Genomic DNA, 22921 nt, shown 5'->3' with positions numbered 1-22921 from the left:
ACTGGAAGGTCTGTGCATGGGTGCATGGGTGCATTGGTTCCCATTACTATCAGTATTATTAATCATATCGGTAAGCTTTCAATGCGTTTCAAGGACAACATTTATAGCAGGTTTTGCAGAACAACAATGAGAGGAAATTTAAGTTCCTCACGATTCTTTTGACTTTTTTATATGCGAAATTCCAAGGTATTCTTTCCTAGAGTTTCAGGTGTCGACAATCAGCGAAGTCGGACCCAATGGACTTATACGGGATCAGCGTCAAAGCTCTTTCTCTTAAGTTTCAACGATACGGGTTCTTATATAAGCAAGTATCACCTCAGAGGTCTCTTTCTCCTGCCATTTCACTTTTATTTTTCTTCATTTACACTTTTCTACTAGCTGTAAGTTGAATTGGGACTAAGGTTTTTATATCTAATCATGAAGATTTCGTACATTAGAAAGACCTCTTGTTTCTGAAATTCTGGGGCGTCGGGGTTCGTCAGCAAGCATCGGGGGATCCTCTAAAGGGTGACTTTATGAGAGTGAAGGTTATGGAATACATTGCTCAAAATAATCTAGGAGACAAGGACGAATGCTGACAAACCTCGTATTGAAGAATACGTCCATATATTATTAATAGATGAATCTCAGTTGTGGTTTCGACCTGGTACCCGAAACCAATGCGTTTGCCGTGAAATTCAACGTTTTTTTGGGTGATTACTAATGTTATGCCATTATTTAAAGGCTGGAGCCAAAAGTAACTTGTTCCTCAGAGTCTTTTGAGTAATGCGATTAGAAGAGGTTAGAGGGAATAAAAAATTTTAAAGCTGCACCCATCACGACCACTCGATTACAAGAAATTGATTGTTAGTGAACATGTGGTAAAACACTACTGACCCAATATCCTGTCGACTTTTACCACACAAAATTTAAAACAAATATGGCTATTGCTTTTCAATTTTAAATACCTCGATCAGTAATAGTGCAGTCTATTCTTCGTCAACATAACGGTTATTGCCGGTACGCGAGTATTTCGAGGGCTTACACAGAGCACAATATTGACATTTCCCTATAGGATATGCATGAATAACATAGTCAAGTTAATTGATAACATGTGCAGAACATGTTGTTTAAGTGGATTCTGACGTGAAGGGCTTCGGGCGAGAGGTGACAGCACAGGTATGCATATATGCCTTCCTACGTTGCATCACAGCCCATCAGCTCCAAATTTGCCTTTATATTTTATAATAAGTAATTATATTTATTTGATGACATGATGGGCCTTTGTTCCTGTAAATTTAATTAACAAACATATCCCAATGGAAAATTCAATTTGGCTCTTTGTGTAAGCATCTGCCAAAAACAACAAAGCCGATGCGCAATTTAATGGAAGCCAATTTTCCGAAAAAATACTCTCTCGAAGCATTAAAAAATTGGTCCAGATTTACCGACCGCAAAATCTAACCTGGAGCTATGAAAACAAACTTACAAAGATACAATGTCGGCTTTGATCTTGTTGGCTGTTATAATATCCCGAGTTACCCAGAAAGTAAATGTCTGGAGTGAAATTTCGAGGGTCGAATTAAGTTTGTTGCTTGTTTCGACAAAACTTAATTCTTTGATACAAACGACCGTTGGAAACTTTAAGAATTATTTTTAAAATATCCAGTTTTCAAATTAACCCTCTTTTTTTTTAAAGCAGGAAACCCTCATAGATATCCGACCTGTTTTTCTGGCGACCGAGTTATGCGAGATTCATCCCTTGTGGAGACGCCTGCCCGCCAAACCGTCCCCTCTTTGCCACAGATCCGTCTGGAACCGCCGTGAGGCATTCCTTCACACAGTGAACCTGAATTAACCCGAAATTAAAGAAAAACCCTAACGTACAGCCCAATCCCGAAATGTGAGAAGTTTAGAAAAAACAGAAGTTAAGAAGCTTGATATACATCTGCATACGTTCGTGTCCATAAGTATCGAACTACCGGTGAAGATGACGTAATATATCTATATAGAAAGGCAGCAGAAAAAGAAAGTATTACAGTACCTTTTTTGCTACTATACACATGGAGTTTTAGTGAATGCAAGCAAGAGGTAGTTAGACTATTGGTAGGTGCAAGAGAGACAACCTCATATATAACAGAATATGAACAGAACGAGACTAGAATTATATTTCATTTAAAATCCGATGTGAAACCAATGAGGCCTTTGTTCTCACAGGAGGGTCCTGTCATTCTGGTTCGCTATTAATTAAAGCTTGTTTTGCTAATCTGACTTAAGACATATCTCAACTAGCTGACCTAAGTTCAAGGAGTATACCAAAAATAAGGGACAAGGAATCTTCTCTTAGGACGCTAAGGCGGATAAGATACAGTTTCAGGCGAGTTCATAAGAGGAAAAGTGGTATCATCAGTAATTCAGATATTTTGTAAACGGGTCTGTAATATTTTCAAGTAAACATAAGGGATTGACGAAGTACCTCCTCGAGGTACTCGGGAAAGTTTCGTGATTTTGTCTCTATCTGCCTATCTTTCTCAATCCATCAGCGTGTCTTTTACTGATATTTTTCTGGCCCTTTGTTATCCCTGATAAAAGACTAAAAGATTAATTTCTAAGAACGGGGTAGCTCCACAAGTAAATTTTAATCGCTTTTCGTGCAATACAAAAGTGAAAATTACCTTTCTCTCTGGGCTCTAGATGATTAATCCAGGCCCAAATTCTTGGTTCGTGCAGGGGATCAATTGAATATAGTGGACAACAGTCTCCCCCTGACCGACCTTAGTAATTATTGTATTCTATCTAACATTCTTATAGCCCACCAACACGCCATATTTAATATTATATCACCCTGTGTCGCCATTAAACGGCCATTTTGACGAAAAATTAGAGACACGCATATCTTTCTCATGATTTCTTTCCTCGTGTTATTACCTAGCAGTGTTTCTTTTATGTGCATTCATTTCCTTTTCATATGAAACGTTTTGTGCTTCTGGACTTTATATGATAATTAATGGAGGGCTTTTTTTTATCACCTCTGGGTAGGGGAGGGGGAGAGGAGGAGGTGGAGGGGGTGTGTGTTTATTTTGGCAACGCTCACACGCCAATGAGTTGTGGCTACTAAATTTATCATAACACAAGCAGCGCGAAAATGGACGAATCGCGTATTGTTGGTCAAATTTGCACAAGGAAATTGAGCGTATTTCCAAAACTACATAACTGGTCTGCAGGCCATTGATAATTTATACTAAAGCAAATATAGCCGCAGTTTTGTTTAGACTTTTCTGTAATTAATTTAGCATTGCGGCCCTTTTAAGCAAACAATATGGGGAGCTCGGTTCCATTCGCATCGAAATTTATTACCGACCACCACAGAGCAGGAGGCTTTTGGTGGGTATTGAAACTGGTTTTTTAAATCCTCAGAGATTACAAAAAATTCTCACCCATCACTCGTTATTACTATGTAATGCTGTTCGACACCCCTTCATATCGCCATTTCTCATTGCTAGAGATGGACTGTGGCATCACGGAAGATCTATCTTCCCTTCGGGTCTGGCGCAGTTACAGTTATCCTTACATAAACAATGCAACACACCAATCTTTAAGGCAAAATCTTCCCGAACTAACATTCGAATCGACAGAGAGAAACCTGTAAACAACGTATGCCCCGAGGATGATAATAATTTAAACAGATCCTCCCCCTGATCCTAAACTGTAGCTAATTCCGTTCTAGCTACCTAGACTAGCGAAATTAATTATATTTAAAGCTGGTTATTGATCGTTGGGAATTAAAACGGGAACACATCATTTCGGGAATAGTTTCAATTAGACGAGATCTAATAATGTACCTGGAATGGGTCCCAGATGACGACTGATACAATACGATGCGAATAGGGCCTACTAAAATAACGTCATTTTTACAGAAATTTTAGAAATTTAGCGATACTAAGATCGCTCAGATAGGAACATGAGAAGTCACATGCTAAAGTTCGTGGCACATTTAAGATTTCTTTGGTTAAGGACTGCAGAAGTTATCTCCAAATAAGGAGACTATGGCCTGGTTGCTGCTATGGTATGAGCTATAGGTATTAATTGTTATCAATAGAGTCACTGGATGACAAGTCCAATAGGAAGTAAGTTCTGAGATTGGGACAAGGTTCCATTAGCCTTTGGGGCAGATTAAGAAGATATGCAGGACATCTCGGTGTTTGCGGACCAAGGTATTTTCTAAGGAACCTGGGGATTTCTCATTTTGATAACTAATTATAAAGGCCAGGACGCTGATTTAAAAAAATTTACAAAAATCAGACCTGAAACGAATTTATGGGAAGCCGGTATTCGTTTAGATTGCTCCTTGGGGGCGTCTGTAGCGACAATGTTGGGAACAAATTTTTCATCAAAGCTCTATGTTATTAAAATCGCCGCAACATTAGTTTTGTTCCTCTGATGTTAAAGTTAAAACAAGAAGAGTCCGCCATCGTTCGATCGCCCCCGGGCGGAGTTTTTAAATTGGATTTTTTGTCGCATTAGTTGTTCGTAGCTGGTTGCTGATTCGAAGCCAAGTTTTAATCAACATTTGCGTCCAACAAAAGCATAAGGGCTCACTTTTTGACAATTAATCCGAAACAAATAAAAAATCGGCACAAAGCCTTAAGGGCGGTTCCATTTAAACGTGTAAAAACATCCTGAAAAGGAAGTTAATGGGGGCTCTCAGGTATATACTTTACCCAACAATTGACTGGCTGGCATTCGGGTAGGCACCTATTTGTTTATTTAAAATTACTAAACGAAATCAAAATATTTCCAAGTAATTAGAGCTGCAGCGCAAATGCATTTCTGGGTGAAAATATTAATTGTAAAATACACGGAACAAAATCATTTTGATATCCAAATCAAATAATTCCTTTATGAACGTGCCTGCGATAATTTAAGCTGGCATTTCAATTTCAGTTTATTTTACCTGAAATAGAACTATTTGAATCCACTAGTTATGTGCAGCCAAATTTCAAAATTTGAATAGCAAATAAAGATTTTTAATTACAAATCTATAAAAGAACTGAATAATTGAGTAAATGCATATACAATAAAAAGCAAATGAAAATATGACAATGAAGAGTGTAAATACAGGGGACATCCAAATAACTACCTCACTATGCTTCTTTTTTTACTATTAGTTATTTAATAATATATAAAAATATAAAAAAATATTTATTTCCACAAGGAAAAGGGCTATCGACCATTGATGGTCTTTCTGTCCGTTTAATAATATTTTTTAATATAAGCGTGTAAAACGGGCTTTAGTACCCACGATATACATAACTACAAAAAAAAATTGCCGGAAAATAACGAGCAGATTTTCTCGTAAAAGCTCCTATGTTTCAGGGCTTCTCGACGTCCCCATTTCCATTTCCAGAAGCATATTAAATTGTGGTAAAAATAAGGTTAGTAGTCTAATTAAATTAGAGAAACCATTGTATTTTAACCATCTGGAAATCCAAATAGGAACACATGGGCATATCTGCACTTTCTATGGAAAATCATGTGCACTCCTAGATACTTTTGAAAATAACTGTCACAGATACGGCAGCAATGCCAGAGGGCGAAAAACTTTCTCAATTGAACAGCAAAAAACCTTCGAAAAACTACCTACCTGCCATCCTGTAAATTTTAACACCGAAGTGTCAATCACAGTCTCGGAGATTCTCAATAGGTCTGATCAGAAGTAAAACTTTTTGAAATGACGCAATTCAAATAAAAATGTATAATTCAAAAGATTATAAATATTATCTCGCATTCGAGGATTTTATGTGCTTAGCGGCAACGCTGCAGTCGGCTTCTCGAAATGACCAATTTTTGCTTCTGAACGCTATCCGTTTAGTTTCACATAAATGAAAAAGAAAAAAATCAGTTAAATGACGATTACGCACTCACGATCGGGAGATGAGTAATCTCAAAAACTGTCATAAACTCCTTAACGTTTGAGTTGTGGGTGTGAGGCACTTCCCAAAGAGAAACGATAGAGAAAAGGAGCAATCATCAATCAAATGAACTCTTGTTTCGTAGAGAAGATACGCGCAAGCGTAAATAAAAACAAAAGTAGGGGATATCAAAAGTAAAACTGCAGATTTTTAATGTTAAAATGGCTTTAATAAACATTTTTAAGGAAAACCTATAATGCATTAGTTAACTGCTTATTAATAAAAATAAAACAAGGTACATGACACAGGTATTTAGTTGTGGTAACTTTGGTTTATTTATTGTTAGTGGTGCGTTTAACAGCTACAGAATAGGTTGAGCCTACTCCTTTTTAAATACCCCTATTTGCTTCACAATTGAGGGCTTCTTTTCTTCGACGAAGATCCTTTTCTTGTTATTTGCTATAAAAAAAAAAAAACAAAAACATGTGAAAAAAATTTTTAAATAGACCATACCAAGAATGACGAAGAACAATGTTACTAAAACACATAAGTTTTTCAGACATCCAATTTTTAGAGGTTTGTTTGAAATTCCTATGTAATTTTTAATAACCAATTTGTAAAAAACTTATGAAAAAACATCGTATAACCGTCGATATGACCAAATCATTTCTCCTTTTCTGGGACCTTACCTGTCACAAGAGAAACAGGACCTTTCGGCCGTTGGTTTAGCTCATCTTCCTTCGTGGGCTTAACGTTGTACCCAGCCGAGCTAACTTTGTAAATTGGCAGTGGAATTACAGTTGAGGATACCGGTACTAAATCTAAAGATTGAGATAGTGGTTAAAGCATTTCTTTCAAACGAGAAATCATTGCTAAAAATACATGTTAAGATAATTAACTGGAACTTGGAAGGAAAACACCCACGTACCGACGACAGCTCATCTGCATAACGCAGAAATCTTCTAAATCAAGATGATGAAATAAGAAAAAGCTTTATGTTGAAACGTGACCCTTAGATAAATCAAAATTGCGTATACTAAAAGAACACAAATTAAGGCAAAAACACACACCTACGCACAATGAAACGCACCTTTTTCAAATATCTTATTCTCATTCACTTTGTACATGGTCGGCAATCCATGGGCCAAGGCAAAAGTAAAAAACAGCAAAAAGGTGATTTTTATATCCATGGCGGACACCTGATTCGACCAGATGGGTCGCTGATGGCGCACAATACCGCAGCAAACTAAGGCCAAGCAAAAAACAAGAAACAAAAATCGCCATCTGATCTTATTAGTTTTTATTTAAATGAGGAATTTGCAATTTTTTGTGATAGAACAGACAATTTTTCCTCATAGACAAGGTGAATGTTACAAGGCAATACTGTCTTGGTCCACTGTAGCAACAGTAACAAGTGAAAGTTAGTGTATAGTCCAGGTGCACATTTGACAGTTTTCAGGCGATCTTTTCGTAGAATTTGATAGAACATTGACTCGCGGGTTATAAAACAACCTACTTATTGTTTAAAGACCTTGTCGTCAGATAAAAACGTTAAAATGCCGTAACGCCTTTGATTCTGTCTCTCTTGTCCAACAAAGTTGCTCTTGTCAGGAAGGAGAGGCAGGTGTTTATACTTCGGAGGATTCATTCAAATAAAAAATTTTATTTAAAAAAAATATAATTTCTTTGAAACTGTACTTATAAAATCAAGACTGCTACCACTCCAATTCGCCAGGGATGTACTTCTCGATCAAGCTCTCGTAATAAGGCCACAAGGCTTCGATGTCAGGAATGTTCGAGCTCTTTGTGTAGAGATCGTATTGACTGCAAAAACGGTCCAAAAAAGAGAAACTTTGCTTTTTTTTTAAATTTAGACAGAGAAACGTACTTGAAAGTTAAAACCCAATTTTTAGTCTCATTTTGATCCGTTTCAGTCATAAAGTGTCCGTAGTCACCCCCAGTGTGCCAAGGGTAGAAACTGTGGAACCTAAAACAATATCAGGAAGGTTGATATTATCCTCGATGCCACACAATTTTCGCAGTTCCCTTACATTAATTTCATATTCAACTCATCCTAATCTAATTCAAAAAGATATTTCCTGTGCAATTTCGTTCAGTGGCGTTCGTGAAAAAACTTTAAAAGTGCGTTAGGAATTAGAATAATAATAATAATTGCAGGTGATATCGAGGAAGCCAGAACAAAACATCGAAGACCGTTTATTTAACTGACGTAGAAGTTACATCAGATGAAAACATTCTCAAAATGGAACCTGCAAGGCACATCACCTCGTATTCGTTGTACACAACAAATTTAAATTAAAACGAACACTGATATTAAAGTAAACTATTAATAAACGAATAATTGACATTATCATGATAGATATCACAGGAACCCCTGGTGTTAATATTGGCACGCATTAAGAAAATACGGTGGTACCTAGGATAGGACCCAGAGTTTAGCGCTACTAGTTGTATGTATTAAATTAAGGATGATTTCTGAAATATACCTAATCATTTTGAGGGCCTGTTCAGGCAACTTGGCCTTATTGTGCTTTAACATCCTGTAGAGATATTCGTCATGTCCCCAGGAAATAAGTAAATTGTCCAATCCGCAGTTCGGTTGGTACATGCCATATTTCGTGCTGAAATAAAATTATTGATAAATAATTCTGTAACCCAATTACAAGTCCCTGGAGAGGGGGTTTTCTAAATATTTCCGCGAAGTCGGAGAGAAACTGAACGTCTCCAGAGATTTGGGCCTCATTAAACTTTCACGTCTATCAAGAAAAGTTAAAAAGTTTTTCCGTGTCGTAAAAAGTGGAAAAACAAGTCTAGGGCCGTAGATAACACGGTTAACGGTGTCGGAAGACTTAATTCTGCATTGGATATTAGGGATTTTTTTACACCTTTCTCTCGCGAAAAGACAGAATCGGGCTTGGATTTTTCACTCACTGATTACTCTTCGATGTAATAAATTTTAAGCTTTGCTCGAGTAAAGCGAGAGCCCCGCTATAGCATGGACGACATATAGCCAAACTGAAAAGAGGAATAAAGAGAAGAAAATAGATGTACTGACCATATTTTCTATTTACAGGGATGGCAAACTAGCAACGCTTTATCACAAAAATGTGGATATTTTCCAATAAAATATTCAGTAAGAAGAATGCAGAACTCTCAGACTGACTAATAAAATTTCCTAAAATGTATTCGAGAAGTCAGTGGTAGTTTTGTATGAATTCTCCAGATTGCTGTTTGTTCGGAATTTGTTCACTTTATCTCCTTACCTTGACGCGAGCATTACACCTGAGCAAACCAGACAAAAATACACAGTGTCCTAAAAAAATACGCAGAAGAAAAGGATACCAGCATAATCGGCCCTTAGATAGCCATCGACTTACGACGCGCTGAGTACAGTATCCAATTTCCGTATGTTCCCAAAGCGAAGTACGATTACCAACGTAAATATTGATTTTTAAAATCTTAAACAGCTTAACGGCAGTCCAGATTCATTAATTAAACATATTAAATTGTCGTTCAACCAAATGTCGAATCACTCTAAAACAGTTCAAAATGTGAAGGTAACGGGACGAAGCGATAGAGCTCAGAAACGAGCCATTAGTTAAAGAGTGGTACCACTGTAATACTCTCACGCATATTGAAAAAAAGTATTTGTTGTAACTTCTACAATTTACATAGGTTATTTTTAAATAGGTCACCCTGTAGACGGCTTTAAAACAGATGCAGCACGTGCGAGATCTAATACGATCACTTTATTTCCAGTGCATGAAAAATATCTCAACTCTCAAAGTAAATTGCGATTATAATGTAGAGTATGTGGTGGAAGAAGTAGTAAAGCCCGCGACCTTAATTACCTGAGACCTAATTCTCGAGAGCGAATTCTAAACGCGACAAATCCGTCCCGTGACATAAGCTGCCTCCTCCGCGAGAACTAATTTAGTTATAAACCTGTGAAGTTGCAAGAGTCAAGAAACTTTGCCATTTTGTCGTTAAACACGAGAGTTGCGGAGAGGTTGAGGAGCGCAGATAAGACGTCCCCGCCCGCTCATCATAATTAATCTCTTCTGGATGTGTCAAACAAATTTTCTTTGGGCCTTTTATGCCCCGCTCGCGCCGTACGGAATCTGAAATGTGACCCAAAATCTCTTATTCATCATTTGCTATTCATGAGATTCTGTCTTTTAACATTTCTGCTTAGCAGCCAACTCGGAGGGGGATTATTTAATCATTTCCGACGATGTTCTCTATCAAATGCGTCAAGGGCTTTGATTTTCTTACTTGTACTTAGGGTTTTTGCCGTCTGGATTGTTTTCGAATGAGGTGTTTCGGTACACAATGCTGGGAGCCCAGTCAGCACCCACCAAAAAGGTATCGCCCACCACGCACCATTGAGGCTCATCGTAAAAGGCCATCACCTGGAAGAAGGTAGTACACCCTTAGTTTAGTTGGTCAGTTGATGTTACGGTCGGAGGTGTTTAGACCTACGGAAGTGGGCTAATTTTGATGTGAAACTTGAAATTGTCAATTCTGGACACAATGGTCGACAGGCCTTTCTATACGCAAGGACACGTTAAAATGCCCCTTAATGGCGTCATAGTTTCGCCTGAAGATCTCCACTAATAGAAAGAGGAAAATCAGAAATTGAAGTGATCACCTGTTTCATAAATTCCCATAAATACACTAAAAATATAATTAATTGAAACGGGAAAACACTTACTTTTCCAGCGTCATGGATTAGCCCGGTAAGGTGAAACCAATCGTCATTTGGATAATCCCGTCTAATCCTTTCAGCAGTCTGGAAGGCATGCACAATATTGGGGATATCCATGTCTGGATCACTCTCATCTACTAGTTCGTTCAGTCTTATCAGCGCATCTTTCATCGTCGATTTGAAAGTATTGAAGCCACACCATTTTTCATGTTTTCCTAATACCATTATGTACATAGACAATGTAACTAACTATGACTGATATGAATGATCAGATAATTTATAAATATTTTTAGGTCGGTGAAATCCGATTAGACCAATTTCCGAGTTCTACGAAACAAACCTAAATGAGGGTATTCTATACCTTTCACAAAGTCAACAGTTTGGTTTGTGTGCATGTCTATGTAGGTAAGTCTAACTCTTTCTTGAATCGGATCATCTGGATTAACTGAAAAATCCCTAAAGGCGCATATATCTTTCTCGGCAAATTTTGGCTCAGGTCTGAATAATTCTGAAGGGTCGATAAGGTTGGTTTGCGGCCTTTTAGTCTACAAAAATATTATAAAAATCGGCAAAAACACCTTTGCAAATACTGAGGCTACCAAGTACATAAGGATACTTACAAGGATCCTCATTTTTACTTATTTTCACACCGAAACCAACAGCAAGACAACTACTGAACATTCAAATGTGTGATTTATTTTTAAACCTTGACGAAGAAAATAATTATCAATGGTTGACTATCAAGAGATACCCTCTCTGACCTTGGTGATAACTCAATCAAAGAAACTGTGCAACAAATCAAATGTTTGATGCGAAATTATTATTATCGTTGGGTGCAGTTATACTTGTTAATTGTCGTAATTTGTTTTCGTCGTTATCATACTGTTACACAACCTTCAATTTTGTAATACTGGAATGTTTTAAGCTAATAACGGGTAAGCATAGGATGGTACGTACGTTTTTAACTTACATCTGGGACAAATTTAAATTATTCAGTGGGTCATTAATATAAATAAGTCATTTCAATAAACAACTATTATAAATTAGGTATTTACTTACCTATGTCAGGAATCTTGGCAATCTGCTTCACGTCAATCGATTTTCTCTTTTTCATAAATTTATGTTTTTTTTTTCAAGCCCCAGAGTCAATTATCTTTATTAAAATATACACTTTTTTGTTTCTATCTTTTTCTACCTCTAATGCCTTTATATTTTTTGAAAGGTTTACTTCTTTTTTCCTCATGTTATGCGGGGCAAGCTGTGTTCTTTTCAGTTTTTTACCTCATCTTTTTCCATTACCAAAAAATTATACAGTGTGTCCAATGCTATTTGACACATTAAAAGTACCAAAAATCCGTATTACAGACTAGAATTCGTAGGAACGAAGGAAGAAGGAGCAAGTTAATTAAAGATAAACCAGGTGCGAAACGAGACATGCCCCAATGCAGATTTTTGGCTGACAATTAACATTTAAAAGATAATAGACTACCAGGAATATGATAATAGGACTAAAACACTACGCCTAGATTCCAACAAAAATAACATTGGAAATTTATACACTCAAAGCTAAATATATGTGCCCAACTGACAATAGGCTTAAATTATGCCTCTCAAAACTAGAAATAATTCGATATTAGAAAATTTCGCATGGCTGATATGCAAAACACAAATTATGTTTATTGTGAGGTATAATTCCAACCAAACCGCCAGAAAAATGAACCGACCATGGCATCCGAAAGCTGAAAATGAACGGCACTCGCCCTAGTATTTTAACAACAATAAATTGCAAAAAATACACTCAAACAAAACTTATTTAAACAGCCCTTAACGTCAAAAATTTTGTCACGGAACAACTATCGACGCCATGATCGGTCCTCCTCGTCCTCATCTTCATCGTCTTGGAGGAGTGCCTCTTCAGTCTCGGGTGCTACCTAGAATATGATAATAGGAATGTCGTTAATTATTTGCTTTATTTTGTGTCTATTTGTGCTCAATTTAATATTATCAGAAAATTTTTTGTTGCAATACAATTTAACGCAATACAATCAATACAATCAACGCACCTCATCGTCTCCCTCCAATAAGCTTTGATCTATCAGATGATCTTCATCAGATTGTGACAGAAGAATAGTTCTGGTAGACGAACCTCCACTCCTCTGTGTCTGAAGACGATGAGCGGCACCCGATTGCCAGGTTATAGACAAAGTCCGATCCTATAATAATGAAAAGAATTACTGTAAACAAGGCTTGTCAAAAATTTCCACCTTACATCTCGGAAAACCATAGTATTAAGTCATGAAAATACCAAATTGTAAATGTTACACGAATTTTTATATTTCATATCATATTTAACTGTATCTAAAGGTTTACATCAAGTATGCAAACAGACTTAGAGAAGACCATCTCTTATAAAATAAATATGTAGAAACTGATTTTCACTAATTAAAAGTATATAGAAAATAAAGATAGCAATTATTTTTCCCTATCGTAGTGGGAAAGATTCAATTTTTATTAACAATTACCTGAAAGTGTTTCCCTTTCACTAGAGCATTTTCAGCATCTTTCTTTGTTTTATAACTCAATGTAATGCTGGGCAAGGATGCGTCGATCGAGTACTCAGCTACATCACCGAATTGCTGAAAATAAGTATATTTTATCACCTAATAGATATAACAACTAGTCCAAATAGCGTTCATGATATAAGTATGTATAATTTTTTTTGCCTGATGCTACAGTATCTTTCTGCTTTACTACATGTCAAATATATATAAATTTATATTACTTACCCATTAATATATATATGACCGATCTATGATCCATCAAATATTTTCATGTTTGGAACTTGGACTTACCTGGAAATGTGTTACCACAGCTTCCTGTTCCTCAGCTTCGTATCCAGACACCAGCAACCTAGCAGGTCGATGATCTACCGTTATATGTTTCGAGAAGGCAGTCGTCGACTGGGACTGACCAGGCACTGGAGCAGACGCTGCAGTCTTGGCCGTAGTAAGGTTATTAATTATTTTGCTAGCGGTTTTTACTTTTCCACTCATTGCTAATGCTAAAACACCATGTGTAATTATGACAATATCAAAAATTTTAAAGTCTCGATAAATGTTGCATTCGAAACTATATAAAACTGTTGAATGGAAAATGGGAAAAAAAAACCACTCACCATAATTATTATCCACTAAATTATTCTTTGACAATAAATGCCAGCTGGCAACAGGGGTAAATCTATTTCGGCTACGCCCCCTAATCGGCATCTTGCTGAGAGTCGCTGCTTTAGCCTTTAGTTCTGTAATTTTTCTTTGCAACTCCGTGGTATCAGCACCTTCTTGCTGTTTTGCAATCACGTCTAGTTCCATGTCAAGCAGTTCCTAAGAAAGAGAATTTGTTGAGAACAAAATATATTATTTCATCATGGTCAATGTCAAAACTTGCTATGTGAATAAGCTAAAGGGAGTAAAAACCGTATTTATTATAAGGATATTTCGCGCATATACCAACCAAAAAATACTTCTAGAGGCAATATTTTTCCATTACCTTTTGTATGTCTTCTTTAGATTTAATTCCACCAGTGGCAGTCTTGGCAGCCAAAGTAGCATTCTCTAGATCTTTCTTTATTCCTTCTATAGATTCCTGTGTTTTCTTTATCGTGTCTTTAATTATATCCCTTTGAGCTCCTGGAGGCACTATAGAAACCATTTTTAACGTTTTTATAATACGATAAACTTTTTAAATTATTTTATGTATATTGACGGCTTTTAGTTAGCGTTCTTGCTGCAAAATCAGATACTTACATTTCGACATCTTATCTAGGAGTACTTTCTGTTGTGACAACTGTTTATCTAAAAGCTCCTGTTTCCGTTTTCTTAAATTACTTTGTATCTTGAGTACTTCTTTACGTTGTTCATCCTTGCTCTTACTCATCTAGAAAAAAATTTTTAATTAATATTACCTAATAAAATATTCCACATTAAATTTATCAGAAACTGTAGCAACACACGCCTAATTTGACACTTAGAAACAGGTTTTAGCCATAAAAAACATTTCCAAAACAGAATTTTCCAATGCTAATACAGTAGTACAGCACATTTTACTTGTGTCCATGTCGGTATTACTTAGATAGGTAGTTTCACTTATGTAAGCTGCTATCCTACAATTAGTAAGTTCGATTTATTAGGATACATCACCCACGCTTTGCTTTGCACAATAACATACAACTTAATCTCAGAAAAATTAAATGAGGGTCACCTATTTTGTGCTTAATTGTTAGTTGGTAAACTAAGCTAGGAATACTGTACTTATCATTTAGTCCATAATATTAAAATGTCCATGCTTTAGTACTTACTGCAACCACGAAATTATATCAAACAATATATATCACTAATTATGACGAAAATCACTAATTTTATTCCCAAAATGTACCTTCAATTGTGCAGCCAACAATTCCTGATTCTTCTTTATATCAGCAGCTTCTTGAGCCTTGCTTTCTTCTTTGGTCAACTCGGGCTTAATCTCATCTTTTACGGTGCCGTTTTCACCCTCGCCTTCGCCTGCTTTAGGTTGAACTAAATTCAATACCTGGAAGATAAATCATATAATAACAACCAACCTAAGTAAATTATTAAAAAGAAAAATGCATTTCAGTTGACAGATGATCATTCAAAGTACACACAAGAAAAAATATTAAGGATATTGAATATCATTCATGTTACACACATTTCACTTTGTTTTTAAAACTTACTTTATTTGTGTTTGGAGGTCCACCCAATCGATCTTTAATTGCCCCTTCATGAGCCGGTGGAACATTTTCTTGCTTATTTCCATCGGCGTCATGCCAAAACACTTTAATAAACCGGTTATTCAACACCGCTTCTGTGCTCCTGTAAGCTGAAAGTGCTTCACCATGATTGGAAAATGTAATAAGAGCACCTTCGATGTCACCCTCATAATTGACCTAAATTAAAGCAAAAAACTATCTTTAAAAGTAAATACCGATTTTGAGTGCCATATTTAATACATTGGTAGTGATTTTTTTATATTGGTAAAACAAATCTATTTTGCTTCATTGCCTAAAAAGTACTCACCTGAATATTGACGATTCTACCAAACTTGGAAAAGTGATTATTAAGATTGGTAATGGTATTCAATGGTATCGGGACTTTCTTTAATTCAAGACTACAGTTTGACATGTTTTTCCTGGGGCCCAGTCTATTGAAGTCGAACTAAAGGATTCAAATGTCATATAATTAAGTTTGGGAAACAATGTTTTAAATGAAATAATGATAATTCTACTATATATTCTAATCACGATCGCAGATATTTTAATGGCTTCACCTTCTTCTTATACATTCCTGTGTGCATGTGAGAGCCCTCCATGCCCGAATGCGACATCGGAATTCCGCCAGGACCATAACTCTGCGGCGGAGGACCAGAGGGATACCCGCCAGGTGGCAACATCCCCGGAGGTTTTGTACTGTCCATTACAACAGGCACAGGTATTAACTCTCTTTGGAAACCAAGATTTGGCGGAGGATGTTGTGGGAATTGAGCCATTCCTGGTGGCTATAAAGTAGAATGTAGATGTAAATGTTAGAATATAAATTTTTCATGATTATAATCTTCCAATTAAGGTTACAGGTACTTTTATTTACTATAGGATGTATATAAAATATAGGATATATTCATTAAATCTAAATCTACATACAGTTTTGGAAAATGTAAGGCCAGTTGATTTCTATCTATTTTTCCGTAGCTTTTTATTTAAATGTAAAACTACCAGGGAATCCCATAATAAAAATATACATAAATAGGATAGTTAAGTTATTCAATTAAAGAATAAAGGAAACGGTGCTACTTTTACTCCCCTGACTAATTTGAAACACGATTCAAAGCGAAACATTGGCACAACATTTTTTTAAAACAATGAAAGACAACGAATACTTACCCTAACGCCTCCCATGGGTCTGGGCCCTCTAAACCTATTCCCACTCCACATCTGCGGAGCCTGCGGATTGTATGGATTATCCACGGGATGATTGAGAGGTAATGCTCCAGGAGGCAATGGTACACCCGTCAGAGGGCCCCCGCCTGTCATTGCACCTGTCACGTCACCATTGGCATTGTAAGATAACACTCTGGTTAAAGAAGAATCTTCTAGTACAACCGGATCGACGCCGTGGTCAAATGGACACATTTCGCCTTTCATGCAGTAACCTTTTTCGTCAAAGTCCCTACACCTGCGTTTGGAAGGATGCTGAACTATTGTCGAGCCGGGATCCGTGTCTGCGTGGTTACGCTCTTGACCCGGAGTTCCAGGACTAGAGAAAGATTTAAAATGCTAATTCCTTCTAATCTCTTTAACCGCGAATGGGAGTGAAAATTCCCAAAAGCAATTTAAATTTTTTAAACTAAATAAATAATCTTACCTAGGCTGATTTTTTGGATCCTTAACATCCTTCCTATCCCTCTTTTCAAGTGACCGTGACCTGCTTCGGCTACCCCTGAACCGGCCCCGATGTGAATGCCTGGGGCTTCTAGACCTTGACCTAATTCTCAAGGGGCTTGGGCTGCGAGACCTTGACCGTCTCCTGTCGTACCGTCTTCCAGGAGATTTGTTTCTCCATGGTCTGATTCTATCCCTTTCAATCCTTTCTCTTTCCCTTTTGTCTCTGTCCACTCTGTGCGACTCTCTATCAACCCTCTCCCGGGATTTCTCTCTGGATCTCGATCTTTTGGTTCTATCCCAAGATCTGGATCGAGATTTTGAACGATTGCGGGACAAAGAGCGGTGCCTGGATCGACGCCTCGCTAACCTCTCATCTTTCTCTTGAAAGTTGGAAGTAATGGCAGAAGGTACAAGTGGGTTTCCATGGGCACTGTCTGGACCTACAGTAATATCTCTGGGAGTGTTGTCGGAATTTCTTCGGCTTTTGACGTCTTTTTTGAGATCTTTTTTTTCCACATTGTTACCATTAACTGCTTCGCTGAGATTTGGCAGTTCACTGGGCTGGATGATAACTTTGGTGTCCTTTGCCTATTACGTACAAATAAAATTTTGCACACATAATTATAAAGGAAGTACCGCTTGTACCGTAAAAGGCACATCATAATAACTAAGTCAATAAATCTCATTTAATAATTACAACACTGTAAAGATTATAGTACTTTTGATGCCTAAAGTGCTTTGTGCTAACAAAAGAATATGTATATTTGAATAATAGTTAGGTGTCCTTTAATGGAAAATTCAACACTTAAACTTACAAATATTCTTGACAAAATTAGTCCTTTATTAACTCTATTTGGTCCAAAATTTAACTGAAATAAATAATTTCTGTAAAAACTAGAGTGAAAGGAAGGAGTATTTATGTTTATACTCTATATTTTCGATTCTATTACAACCCAAACACCTTAGAGAAAATATCCAAAAAGTGGATAACACATTGCTTGAAAGGCTTATTCAAACTTACCATTAAACTTACCTCTTTAGGTTTAGATGGTGCAGGAGTAGGAATATTTGGGTTTGGAGGATTAGCACTAGGAATTACAGGAGTATTAATGTATTCCTTGCTTGTCAATGTCTGAAAAACTAGGTTCACGAAGGTCTCCGTTTCTGAAATTAAAATGTATGCTTAATTAACAATGAACAAAGATAACCATGGCTGACTGTTTTCTTGGGACAGATGCATGTAAAGGACTTTAAAACCAGTAAATTTTTAAATCTTCCTCAAATTCAACTGATGTCAAATATATGGCTGCTTCGATAATCTCACGGAGTAAAAAAGTAATATTTATTTAAATATGCTAATTGTATCACCACTGATGAGAGCAGCTATTCCCATAATATATCTATTGATTTGGGCACTATTAGTTTGTAGAGTTTGAAGGTTCATACTGAAATGCAGATGTAAACCATTGTACAAAAACCCAGATTAATTGCAAAAATATTATTTGACGCCAGTAGTGCAGAAGTCATAAATGTAAGCCAAAAAATTTTTTATAAAAAAACGTTTGTTTTAAAGTCGGCTATACGCACATATTCTGTGTTGATTACTTTAAGAATCACCATGTATTTCCAAGTAGGTGGTCCACAAAAATAGATGGTACCTTTTTAAACTTCTTACCTCTCTCCAAGAAAACTTCAAGTTGTCCAACCATACTTTTTCTGAGTTCTACCTCAGTTTTGTCTTTTTTGATCAACGCGAGGACATATTTAGCTAAAGCCGCCGGGTCCGCCTCACACCTGAAAATGGGGTAAAAATAGGGTTATGTTAGCATTATCTCTTTAGTTTTTAAATTGCTGGAAATTGAGAATAGTCTTTAAAAAATGTTAGAAATAGTGGGCCATAGTTGGAAGCATCTGTTCAGAAGCTTATAGTTCAAAGGGAGCAAAATTACCGTGTATGGGGTCAACTTACATTGGCTTCAGAACAGCTGTCAGCCAAGTTTTAAAGGCTTCTATCTGTTCTATGATCATGTTGGATGGTGGTATATCCCAGGAAATAGTAGTCGTAAAGTTCTATAGCACAAACGGGGCACAAACCAAACGCAGATTCCTAAGGAATTATGCAAAATTATCAGCGCAAAAATCTAAACGAAAGACTGCATCATCGAAAGTCAGCCATCTTCTGTTGTTCTGATTTTTTGTGATAATGAAGTTGTCAAATCAGTCAAAGTACGTAGGAGTTTTTGCAAGTAATATACTTGGCATAGTATGCTCTATCCTTTATTAGCGTAACGTATTAAAGTGTGACATGTATATAATGTTCGATGCGCGAGTAGCTAAAACAAAGATGTTACAATTCACCGCTTGATTGTTGGAGTAATGACGTAAATTATGTAGAGAAGAAATAATATATATATATATATGTATATTCCTATATTATTTTTAAGAACCAAAAACAATAATCACGATCCGGCAAGAAATTACAAATTTGTTAATTCACAGTTAATAATTTGGCTTATTAATTAAAAGAAAATATTATCTATAGAAGTTGAATACAAACTCAAACCACAAGGGCTGCGTCGCGCAAAGATTCCCTTGCCCTTGATGTTGAATAACACATTTAATTGTAAGCTTTTTGATTACACCTATTCTGCTAAGTGTAATGGACTATAAAGTAATTTTGCTCGATAGTTCGAAGATTGTCTCACAATACAATAAAACTGCTGCTGTTATTCGATGTTTTATTAATAACATCATTTCAGTTTGCACCAACTGAGTGGTCTTGACGTTATGGTGAAGGAATATATATCGTAATAAGAGATCTTAAAAATAGGAAATTAAGAAAAGTTCTTGATGTCATACTGAAGGAAAAATTGCTGTGATAAGTAGTCTAAAGATGCTTGTGTCCTTTTGGCTACATAAAACGCAGGTGAGATCTAATTACTGAAAACTTTAATAAAATTACGGGCCCTATTTATTCGTCTGGCGAATGGGCAATAAAATGTGTTGCAATATTCATATGATTACATATCTTCATGGAGATAATCGTGCACTTTGCACGATATCAACACATACACTTATGAACTTAACAAGAATTTACTTTACATTTAAGGGATGCATCAACACTTGAATTAATTTTTCATTAAACTCTTCTCTCTATAGTTAACATATTAATGGGACACATTTGGCAACGTTGTGCAACAGATTCAATTTTTATCTTGCTGGGTTGCCATTGTGCTGCAATATTATTAAATAGTAGGAAATAATAATAAATTTTTTTAATTCTAACTTGATGAGTTATTACTAATATGCACCATTATTTGTACCAGCTGCCCTCATTTTTAAAATATTAATTGCCCTGTAGTCTAACAAGACGCACCCACTATTCTAAAATATTAATTAATTTATAATTACATAAGCACGTAGCTCATAGCACGTGATGTGTTTCAATTACCATTTTTCACATTTATTATTAATAAGGATAAAATGCATTGAAACAGCAAGATTAGATTTTAGGATCTGTAGTTTTTATTTAACCCTGTCCTGTCCTCTGCGTTACGTGTATTTATCCTACGATTACGTAGTGTGGTGTAAATGATTGATCAAAGGACTACTAATTTAATTTGTGATTTTATGATTTTGAAGATGCCTGTAGTCGTATAAAATTTAAATAATTTACATAATCACTGTAGGAACTGCTTGTAGGTAAGTACCATCGATACACTAGAAAACTGTGATAGGCAAATAATTATTGACTGGCCTATTATTTTTTGGATTACTGATCTACATACTTATGGGATGAATTATAATCAATGTAGCTACAAACTACACAATAATATTTAATTAAATTTTAAAATCATGGGAAATTAGGATTATTTACAGTCATTCCAAGGGTTGTTGCTAATTATATAATTGTGAGCGTTAACAGGCATTGTGCAAAAATTCTGATGTTACTGCATTGTGCAAATTAGTTTTTACTAAAACTGTTTAGCTCAATTGCCTATAATTCCAGTAGAGTTGGTTTCCAATCTCACTGAAATCTGCATTGTGCATCTAATATTAAATATTATTAACAAAATCCAATCCTAATGCTTTAGACAAATTGTGTAATTTCTTGCACATTTCTGTTAGTCAATACAACCTTGCTGATCTTCTCTCACAATCAGCTGTTTCATCCTATGTTGCCGCGTTAGCTATTGTTTTTCATGTGGTGTCTTCCTTCAATGTCTACTATCTAATACAGCTTTCTCTGTTATACAGGGTGTATGGAAATTAGGTTATATAATTTTAGTCCCCTTTTCTGCGACTAAGAATGAAGCGAAAAGATAATATAAAAAGAGATCTGCGAACACTTTTTACGTTTCAAACTGTTACATTTCTCATTTTGTTTTCTTTTTTTTTTTTTAATAGCTCCCAGAATTTATGAAATATTTGTCTGAAATATGGATTATGATCTATTTACGTGTTAACTCAGTGTTTTCACTATGGAAACTTGGATTTAGACAAATCTATTCAATCCATTTGTGCACAATTTTTTTTGTTCTAAAGTATAAAAAATTTTGTCACATTCAGTTGAAGAAAAAAAGTATAAAATTCAGATATTATTTTTTTATTTGGAGGAATTTTTTTTAACGTAAATTATCTGGCATCGAATAACAAAGGGAAAATTTCAAGTATCGCTTGGGAGTTGTCTGCTGCACGGCCGTGTTTCAAAAAGGGGCATTAAAAAGTAATTAAAAAGGGATTAAGGTCTTTCAGGATTTAGAATGAATCTTTTTATTAAATCGGTTTTTTTTGTTGACTCAGAAATAATTCACTTTCCAAATACTAGATGAGCTTTTACCACATTGATACATAACCTATTAATCATTGACTGGCTGAAAGTGATGTATGAGGCCCCATATCATAATATAATCATTAAAAACATTTTTATAGTGCAAGTAATCTTGTTTCAATTTACATACATGTTTTGCAGACCTAACTATTTTAGTCATGTGACTTTCGTCACCTCGCTTGATCATGTGATTTTGCTAATAACAAGGAAATTAAGTCTATATTTTTATTTCAAATAATTAAACACATATCTTGCCATATGATTATTAATTAAATAATTAATTTCACGGTTAAATATTAAAATGTACAGGGTGTTCACTTTTCGTCAGTTTTTTTTTCACTAGTATTTGAGCTCGATTTTTTAATTTAGTTTATTGGCCTAGTTATTGGATTTATGAAAATTGATTATTTGTGACTATTTGCTGCGTTTCGAGTATCATTTCAGCTAACGAGAAATTGGAAACGATTTGTTATAGGGTTTTTGCCACAGCACTCAGAGGCTTACTCAGATTTTTTGAAATTATATGTTTTAAAATTGCACAGATATATTTTTTGAACTTCTTAAGGAGCATTTTTTGGCATTTTAGAACAATGCAATAATCTCAAAAATCTAGCTTATGACACCAATTTTTTTTCCCTTTCACTATTTGCCCTGCATCCCATACAATTAACAAAAAAAAATGGACGCCCTGTACTGTTCGAAAACACAAAACTTGTGTTATTATCTCCAGGCATTTCCTGAATGCAAGTTTGCTAATGGAAATTGAGAAAGTCAATGAAAGAATTAAACCTATTTAATTAATATAGCCGAGTTAATTCCATAGCAAACGCAAAAATAAATAAAATCGTAATAACAATAAGTTTTGTAAACGTTTACAAAAATTTAGTTTTGATAACGTTCATTCCTTTTTATTTAATTTTGTGGTATTATAAGTCAATTATTCAACGCCAAAATAACGACTTATTTACCAATGATTTTAAGTATATCTGCGAAAATTCTACAAATTTGGAAACAGC

At 35.6% G+C, this 22921-nt stretch overlaps 3 protein-coding genes and 2 long non-coding RNA genes across 6 annotated transcripts; 2 read left to right on the top strand and 3 right to left on the bottom strand.

Annotated features, from left to right (window-relative positions):
• Positions 1-6098: 6098 nt before the first annotated feature.
• On the bottom strand, positions 6099-7165 carry LOC136342418 (uncharacterized). Its single transcript, XM_066288204.1, has 3 exons — positions 6982-7165; positions 6581-6712; positions 6099-6350 (listed from the first exon to the last, which is right to left on the bottom strand). The coding sequence occupies exons 1-3, from the start codon at positions 7079-7081 to the stop codon at positions 6271-6273; spliced, it is 312 nt and encodes a 103-aa protein (XP_066144301.1). The 5' UTR covers positions 7082-7165; the 3' UTR covers positions 6099-6270.
• Positions 7166-7534: 369 nt separating this feature from the next.
• Miox (Myo-inositol oxygenase) lies at positions 7535-11287 on the bottom strand. Its single transcript, XM_066288203.1, has 7 exons — positions 11241-11287; positions 10982-11165; positions 10627-10835; positions 10188-10324; positions 8399-8533; positions 7780-7878; positions 7535-7715 (listed from the first exon to the last, which is right to left on the bottom strand). Exons 1-7 carry the CDS (start codon positions 11250-11252, stop codon positions 7607-7609), a joined length of 885 nt encoding a protein of 294 aa, XP_066144300.1. The 5' UTR covers positions 11253-11287; the 3' UTR covers positions 7535-7606.
• On the top strand, positions 7831-8411 carry LOC136342423 (uncharacterized). The gene is made up of 2 exons (XR_010732641.1): positions 7831-8012; positions 8070-8411. It is a non-coding gene; the product is annotated as an uncharacterized lncRNA (long non-coding RNA).
• Positions 11162-16474, top strand: LOC136342421 (uncharacterized). 2 transcript variants are annotated; one of them, XR_010732640.1, is made up of 2 exons: positions 11162-11555; positions 11986-16474. It is a non-coding gene; the product is annotated as an uncharacterized lncRNA (long non-coding RNA). The 2 variants fall into 2 exon arrangements; XR_010732639.1 differs by having other exon boundaries at positions 11162-11569.
• Positions 11738-19275, bottom strand: swm (Zinc finger protein swm). Its single transcript, XM_066288167.1, has 16 exons — positions 19044-19275; positions 18750-18868; positions 18108-18238; positions 17055-17662; positions 16574-16946; positions 15964-16191; positions 15714-15851; positions 15371-15583; positions 15052-15207; positions 14424-14553; positions 14167-14315; positions 13796-14000; positions 13473-13681; positions 13143-13256; positions 12684-12833; positions 11738-12551 (listed from the first exon to the last, which is right to left on the bottom strand). The coding sequence occupies exons 1-16, from the start codon at positions 19100-19102 to the stop codon at positions 12474-12476; spliced, it is 3060 nt and encodes a 1019-aa protein (XP_066144264.1). The 5' UTR covers positions 19103-19275; the 3' UTR covers positions 11738-12473.
• Between the last annotated feature and the right edge of the window lie 3646 nt (positions 19276-22921).

The sequence above is a fragment of the Euwallacea fornicatus genome, chromosome 12 (assembly GCF_040115645.1).
Source record: "Euwallacea fornicatus isolate EFF26 chromosome 12, ASM4011564v1, whole genome shotgun sequence".
In the NCBI taxonomy this organism is placed as follows: Eukaryota; Metazoa; Arthropoda; class Insecta; order Coleoptera; family Curculionidae; genus Euwallacea; species Euwallacea fornicatus.
The sequence above is the reverse complement of the archived record's forward strand: the minus strand, read 5'-3'. Positions and strand labels throughout refer to the sequence as shown.

What these genes read in the sequence shown, in the direction of transcription:
- LOC136342418 (XM_066288204.1), bottom strand. Translation starts at nt 7,081, where the DNA reads ATGGATATAAAAATCACCTTTTTGCTGTTTTTTACTTTTGCCTTGGCC. An exon ending in GAATAAGATATTTGAAAAAG is followed by an intron (nt 6,713 to 6,981) that starts GTGCGTTTCATT and finishes CTCAATCTTTAG; the next exon opens with ATTTAGTACCGGTATCCTCA. An exon ending in TCCTGTTTCTCTTGTGACAG is followed by an intron (nt 6,351 to 6,580) that starts GTAAGGTCCCAG and finishes TTTTTTTTATAG; the next exon opens with CAAATAACAAGAAAAGGATC.
- Miox (XM_066288203.1), bottom strand. An exon ending in GGCAAAAACCCTAAGTACAA is followed by an intron (nt 8,534 to 10,187) that starts GTAAGAAAATCA and finishes ATTTTATTTCAG; the next exon opens with CACGAAATATGGCATGTACC. An exon ending in CAGGCCCTCAAAATGATTAG is followed by an intron (nt 7,879 to 8,398) that starts GTATATTTCAGA and finishes ATATTGTTTTAG; the next exon opens with GTTCCACAGTTTCTACCCTT.
- swm (XM_066288167.1), bottom strand. Translation starts at nt 19,102, where the DNA reads ATGATCATAGAACAGATAGAAGCCTTTAAAACTTGGCTGACAGCTGTT. An exon ending in CCTAGATAAGATGTCGAAAT is followed by an intron (nt 14,316 to 14,423) that starts GTAAGTATCTGA and finishes TGGTTTCTATAG; the next exon opens with TGCCTCCAGGAGCTCAAAGG. An exon ending in TGAAAGGGAAACACTTTCAG is followed by an intron (nt 12,834 to 13,142) that starts GTAATTGTTAAT and finishes TCATTATTATAG; the next exon opens with GATCGGACTTTGTCTATAAC.